Below are 15,209 nucleotides of genomic sequence, written 5' to 3' on the forward strand. Positions count from 1 at the left end.
AGTGTTAGATATTATTATCGGTGTTGATGATAAACCTTTAAATACCTGCTCACAAATGAGTTCGACAGTCTTCTTCAAGGGATATATCTCTCTAATCTGGGTGGCGGTGGGGTCAATGACAGTGTGGCAGAGTATCTATGTATCCTTCTATCCAACCCAGCCTGTAGCTACACCCTCTGATTAGTCCACACTGGCAATTTTCGAAGGGACTCAGAGCTCAGACCGGCACTGCTGGTGGGCCCCTGGGGCTGCCATCGCCAAGTCTGGAGGCAGAGCTCTCACGCTCTGAAAATTGGCATGAGCGTTTTTCACGGTGTTTGTGTTTTGTTTTTAGAACCACGCATGCTTTGAGATCTTTTATCTTAAGACTCCTGATGGCTGTGAAAGAAATGCAAGTAGCCACTCTTGTGCTAGTCGCTCTACAGTGAGTAGTTTGTACCACGTGAAGTCAGCTCAAGAAATTTTAGGTTCCCGCCTGGAGGGTACCAGGGTCCCTGCTCACTTTCTTATTTCTAATTTCTACTGCTCGGGCTTGGAAGGTAGTCCTGTTTGGGTCTTCTTCTCTGTCTCACCAAATTAATCTGTTGGCAAGTTCTGATGATTAGTAGTACATTTTTTCGTACATATTTCTGCCTCTCTTTCACTAAATGAATTTGGCCCCATGCCACTGCATCTGATCATACCAGTAGTTTCCAGAGAGCGTCCCCCTCTCCCTTCGACCTTTCTTCTACAACCGTCCCGGAGTCAGAGTTATCTTTCTGGAGCCCTGCTTGGATTGCGTGCCTCTCCAGCCCTGCAACATTCAGTGGCTACCCGTTGCCTGCAAGACAAACTCCATCCTCTTTGCCTTTCTGCTTACCAGCCCCGGCCCCCTCCCCCCACTCTTCCAGCAGCCTCTAATACATACCCCGGCTTCTTCCTTTCCCTTTGCTCATGTCATTCCTCTACGTGAAATGTCCCCCTCCCATTTCCGTCTCACCCCCCACAGGGAGTTGTGAGCAATCTCTGCTTCCTTTGCTCTCATCTTCCTCCGCAAGGTCTTAGAGACCAGGACTGAGCTTCACAGGTCTTGAAGCCTCCTGCAGAGCTTTGTTGGGACGGAGCTGATGAATCTAGAATTATTTGGTGTTCTTTCGGCTCGTTCATCCTTGGGGTCAACTGGGTCTTCTCATGAACCTTCTGGGCCTTCTGTACCATTCTCTGCACAAGCATAAGTAACTCAGAATCAAAAGTGCTGGACAGTTGCCGGTTCTCGTCTGTTTTCCTTCTTTTTTGGGCAGGATCACATCTTAACTCTGTTCTGACTTCGTTAAGTTACCCCTTGTTAAATGGAGCACACTGTGCCAGAATGTGAGCTGCAGTTTGACCACAGACCACAAGAAAAATTGAGATAGAGAAGCTTATTATCCACAGGTCGCGAGGCATGTGCACAGCATGCCTCGAGGGGCTACACAGGGAAGTCAAGTCAGGGTACAGGCAGAGAGAGAGGCAGGACCTGAGGCACCTGTCTTTATTAGGGCCCGTGGATGGAGTTCTTTGGGTCTCTTGGGCTAAGGCTGGACTGGTCAATTCAAACCCAAAAGAGCCGAGTTTTGGTAAGCTCCATGGGGGTCTTATGTCTGGGGCCCATAAGGGGAAGGCCCTGGGAGGTAGGGTGACTGTTTATCGCAAAGCCAGGAAAGTCATGGCCGGGCTGCTGTTTAGGGCATGCATGCACTTGCACGAGGGGCTAGGGTCAGTTTCAAGCCCCCCACGGGCCAAGCAAAATAGTTGCTGAGGCAGCAGTACCCTGAGTAGCTTAGCTAAACCCTTGAGGATCTCCCAGGCCAATAAACAAAATGATTTCCCCATTCATTACTAAGCAGAAGGAGCCCAGAAGAAATCGTTTAAAAAAAAAAAAAAAGACTACAACAACAACAGGTGTTAATTCCCTGTTTCTCATAAACATGTTGACTTTGCTACATTCCTAGAGCATTGGAGCACCTTTTTGGAAACTCAAAGGTAGTAAAAGACTCCTAAGAATGAAAATCCTATGAAAAAAAATTCTGTTTATGATTTTAAATTTCTTGTACCATTTATACAGCTGGAAGTTTGCTGGCTGTTGGGAGAAAATTCTTCCAAGCCCCCATATGCTTCTGGATATAGAGGGTATGGTTATTATTAAAACTTTTGCCTCTGTTTGGGATATAAATGAAAAGTAGTCCAGATTACTAGAATGAATTCTAATTGATACCAGCTTTGGGAGAATTAACAACAGAGGAACATAGAGACGTGAGCCTTTAAGAGCTGGCCATGGGAGGTTCCCTTTGCCCCTACCATTTTTATCACTATTCCTGGCAATTATTTTTGTTTTGTTTTGTTTTGTTTTTAGTGGGGGAAGGACAGAGGGGGAGAGACAGAATCTTAAGCAGATTGCACGCCCGGCATGGTGACTGATGTGGGGCTCAGTCTGACGACTGTAAGATCATGACCTGAGCTGAAATCAAGAGTCAACTGACTGAGCCACCCAGCCACCCCTCCTGACAATAATTTTTATTTATAATATTCTACCTGGTATGGGTTACAGGGAGAACTATAAATATTTCTGAGACTCGGAAAGGTCACTTCTAGCCACTTGAACAGGAGGCAGAGTCACTTTCTGGTACTTATTCCCTAAATGACTTGATCTGACTTGAACATGATTGTTTTTCTTAGGGCAGGGAAAGACTCAGCTGTGTGTTCAGACTTGTCTTATTAGTTTAATGTTTATGGTTAATACACATGGGCTTAGGAATTTATTTTGGTGCATTATAGCACTAATAAAATAGAATAGAGACATTAATAGTGTTTGATGTGTTTCAGAGTTCAAAATACTTCTAAACATACTGTGATCACAATCAGTGTCTTTCAGTGGGGAACATCCATTGTCTCTTGTGTTGAGAAAAGAGATGTCTCTTTTCTCACTTTGAAAAGTTATGGTAAAATACACATAACATAAAATTTACCATAGTAACCATTTTTATAATTTTTTTTTTTAAATCAACGTTTATTTATTTTTGGGACAGAGAGAGACAGAGCACGAACGGGGGAGGGGCAGAGAGAGAGGGAGACACAGAATCGGAAACAGGCTCCAGGCTCTGAGCCATCAGCCCAGAGCCCGACGCGGGGCTCGAACTCACGGACTGCGAGATCGTGACCTGGCTGAAGTCGGACGCCTAACCGACTGCGCCACCCAGGCGCCCCAGTAACCATTTTTAAATGTACATTTTTAAGCACATTCACATTATCTTGCAACCAACACCACCATCCATCTCCAGAACTTTTCTTAATCCCCAGCTGAAACTGTTAAACAATTACTCCCCATCCCCCCATCCCTGGCCCCTGGAAACCATCATCCTACTGTCTGTCTCTCTGGATTTGACTGCTCTAGGTGCATCCACAAAAGTGGAATCGTACAGTATTTGCCTTTTTGTGGCTTATTTCACTTAGTGTTCTCAAGTTTCATTCATGTTGTAGCATGTGTGAGAATTTCCTTCTTTTTTAGGTAAAGTAATATTTCATTGTATGGATGTACCACATTCTGTTTATTCATCCATCGGTTAATGGATACTTGGGTTGCTCCTGCCTTTTGGCTATTGTGAATAACGCTGTTATGAGTTCCCATGTTATGTCATGGGTGTTCAAATAGCTATTCAAATTGAAATCTTTCTTTAGGAAAAGGCAGGGCAAATGGGAAAAGGTTATGCTTTCTTGAGCTATTGTGACTCAAAATTGCCCTAAACCCATTTTTCAGGTTTTAAAAAGTAGATATCGCAATTAATAAGGAACTGGAAAAATTAAAGTGGACTATATTAGGTGATTTCCACCCCCCCCCCAACATAAGGAAATAAAATCAAATAACACTGAATCTTTAAAGATTTGCTGTGTTAATGTTAGATGATGAATTGAAAAAATTTTTCAAATAACACATTCACCTACCCATACAGATGAATGTTGAGTAAGAAATAATCTCACCATGGCATTTACGGTCCTAGATAGTAAGATTTCAAAATTCAAGTGACAGAATACTTAAATCTAAGGGAAAACCTAAATGGGAAATTTGTGGAAAACCACTGACTATGAGCCATGAGATTACAGAAGTTTGCTAATATTGCCTATTATACTCTTTCGCAGAGGAAATATTATACGTTTATGTGTGAATTTTTGGTTTTCATTTTTTATGGTTACCCTGACAAAACAACAATGGCTAGGTATCTACAAATTGGAAATACAAACCCAGAGCAATGGAAGCAATAGGGTTTTTAGGAAGGGGTAAGTGTGGCTGTTCCGGTGTAGAGGTTTTGTAAGAAACGCCCCACAGGCCCAGAGGGAAGCCACGGGGATGGGAAGGATGCCGTGCCCTGTAGTTACCCTTGTTGGCAGCAGATGGCAGCAGAGAGAGGCTTTGCACACCTCTGGGGGTTCTGGTCTGGACTGAGGGCTTCTGAGAAAAGGTTCAGTCAGTTATCACATCAAATAGTAGAAAAGGTCTTTGATAAGTTATTCAGCTTCTCCAAGAAATGGAAAAAGCCAAAGTAACCACGTCGCAGGTCTTTTCCTGGCCAAAGACAGCCATCTTTCATGATTTAGCTTTTTGTTTCTGAAGGCCCCCAAAACAAACCATTTCACACTCTGGACTTTCGGTGGTGCTTTGGTGTTCCTGCCTCACCCAGCTGGTTCCACACTGTACTTTTTTTGTGTGGTTTTTTTTTTTTTCTTTAATGTTTATTTATTTTTGGTGGGGGAGGGGCAGAGAGTGAGGGAGACAGAGGATCCGAATCGACCTCTGCACTAATAGCAGAAAGCCCGATATGGGGCTTGAACTCACGAGCTGTGAGATCATGACCTGAGCGGAAGTGGGTGCTTAACTGACTGAGCTGCCCACGTGCTCCCATACTGTACTGTTTTGTATGGCAACCGCCTCATACGCCTCTGTCCTCCACATTGCGACCCTTTAAAATCATCTTTGCATTTGCCAGAGGCTTAGACAATGCTCTGCACATAGAAGGAGCTCAATAGATGTGTCTTTTTTTAAATGGATAATGAAATGGTAAATATTATTAAATATTTTTGTAAGATACTTCACAAAGTTGGTCATAATGTCCATGCTATTAAGATGAAAACTTGTGAATTAGATGCAGCTAATTCACTCCAAACTCAAGTTATGCTGGTAGATGGACTGACATGAGTTGGAAGGAAATCTTGGGTGGTGTTCCATATACAACATTTTTATTGGCTTAAGTAACTATAGAGAAAGCAGGCTAATTAAACTGACACATGACATAAAGTTGGAAAGAATTGCCAATAAACTGAATACAGGGCTCAGAAAGATCTGGATGGACTAGAGGGATGAGCCAAAATCAGCAAGATGAAATTCGACAGGGAAAACGTTAGAGGCTTGTATTTAGGTTGGAAAAATCCATGTGACATGGAGTATAAATTTTGATAGGAGGTGGGAGGCAGTGGGAAGAGAAGGGGAGGGGGAGTACTCTGTGAAAACTTGGAAACAGAGCGACTGTTCATGGACAAGGTGGCGGTTCAACAGTTTGTGTCTCCGTCATTCTATGGAATATTGTACATTTGTTAAAAAAAAAAACAAAACAAGTTAGATCTATACATACCGACCTGGAAAGATTTCCAAGACGTATTACAAGATGAGAAGCTACCACGGAAAAAAGTATGTAAGAAATGCAAACCAAAGTAGTTATGTATGTATATCTCTGTATCTATATACATCTGCCATTGCATAGAAAAAAGATTGGAAGGATGTACATTGAGGTCTTAATACTGATACTTCTGAGTAGGACTATGAAATGAGACTTTCGCTTGACTTTATATACTTCTGCGTTTCATTTTAAATGCAAATGTATTTGTATATTAATTCTGTAATTACATAAATCATCTTGTAACTGAAAGTGAGGAAAGGTGACGAGGCCGTTAAAAATCTCCCTCAAGGGGGGCCTGGGTGGCGCAGTCGGTTAGGCGTCCGACTTCAGCCAGGTCACGATCTCGCGGTCCGTGAGTTCGAGCCCCGCGTCGGGCTCTGGGCTGATGGCTCGGAGCCTGGAGCCTGTTTCCGATTCTGTGTCTCCCTCTCTCTCTGCCCCTCCCCCGTTCATGCTCTGTCTCTCTCTGTCCCCCCGCAAAAAAATAAAATAAAAACGTTGAAAAAAAAATTAAAAAAAAAATCTCCCTCAAAATTAACGTGTGATACTGCGTCTAGAATAGTCACCCCAATGCTGGGCCACGCTGGAGTGCTGCACCTAGTGCTGGGCACCGTCCGCCTTCTGGAAGACACTGAGGGGGAGCCTAGCGACCCCTGGCACACTTATCCCTGCTTGACTGCCAGAGGTTAGAAAATGTGTTTTGTTCTCTCTTATTTGCTTGTACCTCGTAGGTTGGTACACAGTAGTTGCTTCATATTGGATGAACCAATGAATGACTGAGAAATGTGGGGCTATATAGCTGGAAAATAAAGTTGAGGTTGAACTTGGATCTGTTCTCAGCTCTTTAAGGTTCTTAAGTGGAAAATAGACTTCCTCTGGGTCCACCAGAGGGCAGAACAGATGCTGGAAAGCTGGTGTTATAAACAGGCAGATTTCTGCACAATAGGGAATTCTTCTGATGGCCTCCAGCCCCCTCCTTCTTTGGCCTCATCTCCTCCCAGTCTCTCCCTGACTCTGGTGTCCCGGCCTTTCTCTTCCTGGATGACTCTTCCCTGAGATATCCGTTTGGCTTGCTTCTCTTATGCCTCTTAGCAGAGAGGCCTTCCCTGGCCACCCTACATCGAACAGCGATTCTCATTGTCCCTGGCCCTTCCTAGTTCCCGTATGCACAGAAAGTTCCGTTGCACTTATCTGCAGCATATATAATCGACAGGGATTTGTTTGTAGCCTGCCTCCTTCAACATGAAGGCAGAGATTTTGTTTTGTTCGCAGTCCCGGTGCCCAGTAGCTCCTGGCACTCCGCTGGCCCTTGGTAAATATTGGCTGAGTAAATGAATAATTCGAGATGCGCAGGAATGGAATGGAGTGTCTCTAGAAGTCAGGACTTCTTCTTAACCCTATCAGCACTGGGGAAGATGGGGCGTCCCTATGGTGTTGGCTACTAGCTTCAGGAATTAAATGCACTGGGAGAATTCTGGAAGTCCAACCCTCACCCTTTGTGTGATAGGACTGTCTGCTCGTGGCCTTTGAGTATGATATATTACCTCCCCGAAAGGCACGTTCCTGGTCCATTCAATAGGAATAATACTACCCGAAGGCCTAAGACTGCCAGAGAATCTGTGAGGATTAAATGAGATCATATGCATAAAACACGTGGCAACAGAGACTAACTAGATGAATGGACGCTTTATGACCCTGTTGACTTTTCTTTAATCATAGACTAACATAACTGTCGGAACCCTACCTTTTTATGTCATGACTTTTGCACCTAGCCTCTCCTCTCTCTCTATTGTGCTTACATCAGATTTAGTACAAATGTGCCACTTTTTTTCCAGCTTCCAGTTTGTCAAGCTCTGCTTGAGTCATTTCTATCTAAAATACCACCCATCATCTTTCCAGCTTGGGATCTATCTCATGGAACACGCATGGCAATATGTTACTTAGCACTTCACTACGTAGAAAGCTTCTACAGAAATTGTCTTACTTAGCTGCCATTAACCTTGGAAAGTACCAGTAAGCCCACTGTAAGATGAGAGAACTGAGGTCCGGAGAATTAAGTGAGCTCTTGCAACACCCACCAGACGCCCCTCTTGGCACGTTGCCTGCTGCTGTCTGGTTGACTGCTGAGGTCGGTGACAGCAGTGATGGTCAGCTCGGGCCAGGCCACCCTGGAGAATACTGCCTGCGTCCTCCTGAGTCGGCCCTCATTCACTCACTGCCAATTGCCACCCGCCTTTTGACAGTTGCGCATCTACGGAAGAGTTGAGACCACGAGTGCCAGCTTACTAGCAAACCTTGTGCCAGATAAATTGGCAGCCGGGCCGCACCCACCGTTTCACAAGCTTCCAAGGTCAAATACGTGGATGCCCAGCCAGTGCGGAGGCCCTCCTGGAGGCTGGCCAATGGCCTTGATGCAATCAGGCCGGCCCAGGGTCTTTTGGTGGTCCCTTTTGAAAAACAAAAACAAAAGCCCCAAACAGAGGTTTTTCTTACCTAGCACAAATGATAAATTTGAGATATGTACTGAGGATTAAATTCATGTTCAAAGTTCAAGCTCTAATTTTCAGGTGTGTGGCCAGACCGCTCTATAAGCTCTTCAAAGTGGTCAGTAGTGATCTGGAATTATTTTGGTCTAGTCTTTTAAAACGTTGAGAGTAATAACCTTCACAGCTTATAAGAATGAACACATCTATCTTAAAAATAATGTGCCGTTTTAACAGCCTGTGTGCAGAGCACTTTGGAAGATGACCAGGGACTATTTTTCTCTTTTCTATTACCTGGATGAAAGTTGGCTGATTTTTTTGTCCTCTTAAATCCATTTAGAAAGCGAGCGCATGGCATACGGTTCTCCATAAAAAAACATTCCTAAGTATTTATGTGTAAAATGCTGAGGTCCTCGGGCTCAAGTTTCCTCTTACTGAAAAGCCAGAGCCGCTGTTGGCCGGCTGGGGGAGAGCCCCTGGAGGCAGGCAGGCCCGCAGACAGCAAGCACTCCCACACACAGGACAGGCTGGCCTGGCCTGCCTACGGGCTTATTTCCCATAGAAATGGGCGATAAGGAATGCAGAGCAGCTTCATCAGACCAGATTCGATTACCTGCAAATATACAGAAAGTACATCTCCCAGAAAAGACCCCTTATAGAATTTTTCTCATGCCTCAGCCGAACTTCACCATGAATGACATTTTCGGCTCCCGTGATTCTTCTAGGAGCCAAACCGGTCACGTGAACCCAACTTGGCATCCTGCAGGTTACAAATCCGGTCCACACGTCGTGCTGCACGTGTGTTTGTCAAAAGCCTGTTGGAGGTGAGCATGCGGCTGGACAAAAATACTCTTTCCCCCTCTCCTGTCAATCTTTCTGGTGACAGAGGCTTTCCTGTACCCGGGCAGAAGAATCCCAGAATGGTGGATGGACACCCTGGTAATTTACCGAGTTGGCGTTATAAAATATAAAATATTAACATAGAACACTGGCTATGGGTTAAAATAAAACCTGCTCTTCTATTAAAAACTGTAAGAGATTTTAAATAGTTATTTTACGAATTAATTATATTTAATATTTTAAATGACATTTGAGACATTACAAAATTATTTAGTTACAAGCATGGAATTAAAGCTATGATTTATTATTACAAAATGTTTTTACAGTGCTATTCTTGGCGACAGAAAAGTGTTTACCCTCACGAAAGTATGTCGAGTACCATTTTTTGGAAACCATGTCAAGCACAGTGATAATATTAGGGTCCAGTTTGTCCCATAGAACACCTAAATATTTATCTAAACTCTAATTTCTATTGAAAAACAAATGCCTACCAATTCTATTTTCACTTAAGAAAACCGGATGCTAAAGAGGGAAGCAAACTTTTGAAGTAGACGAAACTCATTTTTAATCATTAGAATTTCGAGTCCATCTAAATTCTTTAAAATTTTGTTTCCATCTATTCTTTGCAAACAGTAACTACCACTCCCCCCATTTTGTTCTGCACCATTAAATTGTACTGTGGCAATGAAGCACTCCCAAGCAGCCTCTTTAAGCCAGTGCTCCCACTGTTGACCACCGTAATGGAAAGGGCAAACACTGTAGAGAGGGTGGCTTGCCCCAGCCTGTAGTCAGTAGTAGCTGGTGGTCCATCCAGCGTGTACTTCTCATGCAGAATTACACCTAAGGTTTTGAAATAAGGCTCTTTGCTAATACAAGCCACCCCTAAGAACTTGTAGTTCGTTTCACGTGTGAGAGGCTGAAATGCGTTTACGGGCTACATACCACAATGAATACAGCCACCAGCCTCGCAGGGGCGCTGCAAATTACTCATAACTGAAAGGCTCTATTTTAAACTCAATGACAGTATCTAATTGCACACCGTTTGCATATCAGAATCTGAGCCTTTGAAACAGGGTGAACATATCACGGTTTTCAGAACATCTTACGGATCAAAAGAACATCTATCCCATTTTAAAGTTTTCACTTAAAAAAGCACAACAGAGTTTGAAGCGTTAGATAACCCTGTCCATTGTTACAGACTAAAACTCCCCAAGCGAATAAAAGAACCAAGAATCTCTATGTTCACCTTTAATTCAGGGAAAACGGCAAAGAGACCCTTAAGGAGATCAAGCAAGCCTTCTCAGCATCCTCTTTAGAACCTGGCGTTTCTCTCCTTTCCTCCAAGAAAGAGAAAGAAATGCTGATGTCCTTTGTTTAAAATAGGAGACAGCCCACACCCACAAGCCCTAGCGGCCCGGGGCCTCACTGGAACTAATTTTAGTGAAAATCAGCATGGGCACAGAATCATGCCTTTGTTTTCAAGCTTTAGGAGAGGAGAGCTCTGGTGGAGGCATCTGGAGTTTCACTGACATCCAGAGCAGTTTCAAATGGTTGCGTTTAAGATAGGAATCTGTATCTCGGGAAATGCTGGTGACCGTGCCTTGACGGCAAAGCACCTGTCTGTGCCTCCTCCTTTTCACCCTCTCTTTTATCCACTGGCTGGGTAATGCGTTAAACTGGTTTTTTGGACTTTCCAGAACAATATCTAATTAGCAAATAACACAATTCGGTGACATTTAGCAGGATGCAAATTCCAGACACCGCGATCATGAAAACCGTGAAGACGGTCTTCTCCGTGGGCCTGGAAACAAAGCAGTCCACTGTATTGGGACAAGGCCACGCGTTGCACTTCACCAAGCGCTGCATGGAGAACCCGTCGTACATGATGTAGAAGACGTACATGAAGACTGCTTCAAAGATGACGCGGAAGAAGATGCTGCTGGTGTAGGTCCACCACAGTGACCCTTCGATACGGACCTTCTGGCTTTTGATCTCTTCAATGTCCTTAAATTCATTCTTTATCTCCCCCTTAATGAACTTCCTTTTCTTCTCGTGTCTCCGGTATGCAACATGCATGGCCACCAGGAGAGCCGGCGTGGACACGAAGATCAGCTGGAGAGCCCAGAGTCGGATGTGAGAGATCGGGAAATAGTGATCGTAGCACACATTTTTGCACCCAGGCTGTAGAGTGTTGCAGACGAAATCGGCTTGCTCATCTCCCCACACTTCCTTCGCGGCTACGACAAGGATCATAATGCGGAAAATGAAGAGGACGGTGAGCCAGATTTTCCCAATACTGGTGGAGTGTTTGTTGACGCCCCCCAGAATGGTCTGCAGCGTGCTCCAATCCATCTCCTCCGGGCCGTGTGTGCTGGAAAAGGCAAAGCGAACACAACACAGGCGTGACTCGTCAGGACGGAACTGGGGAGACTTCTCCGGGTCCCCGGTGAGTGAGCACTCTTAAACCTCCTCGCGAGCAAATACCAACTCTTACGCAACCTCACCCAAAACGATGAAAACAAAACCAGCCCAGCTCGCTGTAGGATTAGACGCATAGTTCCCAAACCGCCTGGAACGTGTTCGTATGTGTTGTCTAATAAAGACTAGCGTGTTCCCGGGAAGAATTCACCCCGTGCTTGGCACATAACAGAGATGCGGGGGGTGGAGGAGGAGCGCCACAGCAAAAGTACTTGCTAACTTAAAGGCACTAATTAGTGCTGACCGAACTCTGCACTCTGCGGACTGCGCGGGTCACTCCGCACCTGAACGGGACCCGCCTGTTACTTCTGCCCGCTAGCCTCAGGTTTTGGACGGTACCACCGGGACCGAGGCTGGCTGAGGCCGGCCTTGCCTTAAAGGCCAACAGACCAACTCCCTGCAGAGCTACCTCCCTTGAAAACATTTCGGTTCACTTTCATGGATTTGGGATATAACAGTGAAATGACTGTTACCGGTGGTAAAGTTTACATTTGAGGCACTCCCAGGTTAAAATTTCACAGAAGGCTTCACTTCCTTTTTCTATATGAAAAGGAACAGGTGAGAATTAGTCTCCCCATGGAGGAAAGCCACGATGCATGGATTTTTGCACATACTTTCTGTGTCTGGATGGGTGGTCCTCACTGCCACGGTGGGGTGGGACTGATTTGCTCGGTTAGTACTGAGGGATACAGCTGTTTGGTGACGGCTGTAATTGTGCATTTTTCCTTGTGGGTCATGGTTTTAATTTAGAGGCGTTTCTAAAGGTGCACATTAAGAAAAAGGACAGCAAATTTAACTCCGTGATTCCCCGGTCACCGGCCCTACAAGATGAGTCACTGTATTGAAGTTCAGAACCAAAGCCTGCTACTCATGGAAAAGGGATTTGGAGAAGCCTGTGATCAATCTGCCATGAGACAGTGGCCTTCTCTTCATCCCAGGATATGAACTGCCTTCATTTATTCGTAGTTACAGCCCAACTGTCTCAATCAACCCCTCTTGTAAACAAGATTCCACCTCTCCACAACTCTGGTGAGTGATCGGTTTTCCACCCCTTCTAAGCTGGTAGTGAATCCTCCTTCTTCTCTTACTTAAAAGCATAATGCTCTCCCCACTTGGAACAAGTTGGGTCCCGTTTCCTGATGGACTTCCTAAGCAAGCTGGGAACGAATGCCTTTCGTCACTGCGCCCCATCTTGGGCACTGCTGTGGGGCACTAAGATCCGGCCGGAGCCATCCGACGCCATCCTGGTCAGAGGAGGCAGGAGAGACACGGAGAAGAGTCACAGACACAAAAATTCCGGAAGATTGAAATATGCTTGAGACACATTGAGACCTACTCAGCTTGACAAAGAGACACATCGACTGGAAGAAACTGTGGTTTAGTCTGGGTTCAGCCCCGACCCTTTAGACAGACTGTCTGGGAGGTCCTCAGGTGAACCAAAATTCATCTTTGAACCAAACAGTATCATGAAATTAGACAGTCCGGTTCTTCATCAGCACCGAGTGGAGAGCAGAACACTCACCGAAATAAACTGTCCCTGGTTTAAGTCAATACGTCCGACTAAAAATCTAGGGTGGTCCTTACGCCTTGGCCTCTTCTGCGCTACCAAGGATCACATGCTCTTTTGTAAACCAGTCCAATCACCATCAGCTGAGAAAGATACTGTCGTTTTGTAAAGCTCTTGATCCTTTAAAGGATCTGCTTTAAAGATCCTCTTAGGAAAAGGAGCAAATTACAATGCGCTCCGCAGGAGAGGCGGGGGTGATAGGTCAAGATGGACTAGCCAAGCAGGATGGAATTGTCCTCGGCATTCAGATCACCCAGGGAGCTGCCCTCCTGCCTTTCCTGACCTGGCAGATGGGTCATGGGCAGGCTCCTACCTGGCCCACACCACCCTGTCATTGTCTGGAGTTGGGCCAGAAGTGGGTTGAGAAGCTGCTTCAGGTCTTCGGGGAAGGCACCGGGTGAATCACCAGGTCCCAGAAAAGGCAAAAGGAGCTCTTGACCCCTTTACCTTCTTCTCAGTCCTCACTTTTTGGATGGTTGACCTCTCCACAGAGCGCCCCCACCCCCTCACAGGTGTCTGTAACTGTGACTGACTAAGCACACTACATTTGAAAGAGACTCAAAGGACTAATGGGGACATGGCCGTCGCCACCCATCTCAAGACAGAGTCCCAAGTAAGTGGTCGTGGTCCTACGTGTCCGCCTGTCGGAAAGCTTGGAGGACACACGCCTTTTGGGCTTATTTCCTCCTGCCAGTGAGGGGGCACCGAAGGGCTAACGCGGCCCGTCCTACAGAACACGCTTCTCAGCTGCAGGCTACCTCGTCTGTAAAAGGTGTCCTGAGAGCGTTCTTTCCAGCTGGGAAACGCCACCTGGGGACAAACGCTCTTGACTGTTGGGGAAAAAGGCAAGCAACCAAACCAACCTCAGCTTCAGGCCGCGTCTAGGTCTCCGGGCTCGCGGGGGCAGGGAGTGCTAGTTAATCCGGCCGGACCTCGACCTGAGTGACTTCCCTCCCCAGGGCAGCGCAGGAGGTGAAGGTCAGTTTCCTGCTGCGAAGGCTTCCTGCTTTGCCCACGACTTTCTGCCACTTTCTGAACTAATCCTTCGGCCAACGGAACAGGTCAGGTGGCCGCAGTTACGGCGACCGGGCAGCAGAGCGAGAATCTCCCCCAGGAGTGTCTCGACACTCGTCACGCTGAGCCGGAACGGTCCCCTCCCCCGCCCCGCGCGCCCAGCCCGGTCACGGCCCCGGCTTCGGTTACCACGTCCCCTTCTCCGGCGCTGCTGCAAATCCGGCCCGAGCAGCCCGATTCGAATTTCAGAGCTCGGCCTGAGCCGCTCCCTTTCCAGACGTCCGCGCTCGCCCCTCGCCTCCCCGCCCCAGGTCCGCTGCCGCGACCGCCCGGGACAGGGACGGCGCAGGGGCCTCAGCGCGCGTGTCCAGCTCGCGGGATCCGGGTTGCCCGGACGCGGCCGGGTCCCCCAGTCCCGGCTGTCCTTCCTGGCGCGGGGTCCCCGGCCCTAGGCCGTCCCGGGGTCCCTCCCGGCGCCGGGTCCCCCAGTCCCGGCCGTCCTTCCTGGCGTGGGGTCCCCGGCCCTAGGCCGTCCCGGGGTCCCTCCCGGCGCCGGGTTCCCCAGTCCCGGCCGTCCTTCCTGGCGCGGGGTCCCCCGGCCCTAGGCCGTCCCGGGGTCCCTCCCGGCGCCGGGTCCCCCAGTCCCGGCCGTCCTTCCTGGCGCGGGGTCCCCCGGCCCTAGGCCGTCCCGGGGTCCCTCCCGGCGCCGGGTCCCCCAGCCCTAGCTGTCCCCGGGGCGCCGAGAGTCGGGCGCACTTGCGGCGCGGCCTCACCTGTGCGGGAGGGAGCGCTCGGCGGGGCCGGGGGCGGGCGGCGGGCGGCGAGGGGGTCCCGGGTGGCGGCGGCGCGCTCTGGCGGGGTCTGGGCCGGTCCCGGCCGGGGCCGCCTCCGCGCTCGCTGCGGGCTGGGGCGCCGCCGACTGGCTGGGAGTCCCGGAGTGCGGAGCGCGCCGGGCGCTACGGGTCCTCGACACCTGCCTGCTCCAGCGACGCCTTTTAACCGCACCCGACACTCCGCCTCTTCCCCCAAAGCCATTTAGAAAGTTACGGAGGGGGCGGCACCTCGCTGCCCGGCCTCCCTCCCCTGCGGCGGGCGGGGCGCGCGGGGCCTCCCCGGTAGCCGGGGCTTTCCGGGACCCCGACG

The 15,209-nt window shown here is 48.0% G+C and overlaps 1 protein-coding gene across 3 annotated transcripts in view; it reads right to left on the bottom strand.

The window, feature by feature from the left end:
* Positions 1-9,216: 9,216 nt before the first annotated feature.
* The window catches only part of GJB2 (gap junction protein beta 2), a 33,872-nt gene continuing 27,879 nt past the window's right edge, over positions 9,217-15,209 (bottom strand). The window contains exons 1-2 of one of the 3 annotated variants that reach the window (XM_023248847.2): positions 14,840-14,895; positions 9,217-11,378 (exon numbers count right to left, since the gene is read on the bottom strand). In XM_023248847.2, the coding sequence (XP_023104615.1) occupies positions 10,679-11,359 (681 nt within the window). In that variant the 5' untranslated portion in view covers positions 11,360-11,378; positions 14,840-14,895 and the 3' untranslated portion in view covers positions 9,217-10,678. Of the gene's footprint in view, positions 11,379-13,915; positions 14,090-14,839; positions 14,896-15,209 lie in introns of those variants that run through there. The other 2 variants (XM_003980250.6, XM_019815796.3) reach the window with 2 other exon arrangements.

Source organism: Felis catus, chromosome A1 (genome assembly GCF_018350175.1).
Source record: "Felis catus isolate Fca126 chromosome A1, F.catus_Fca126_mat1.0, whole genome shotgun sequence".
Lineage (NCBI taxonomy): Eukaryota > Metazoa > Chordata > Mammalia > Carnivora > Felidae > Felis > Felis catus.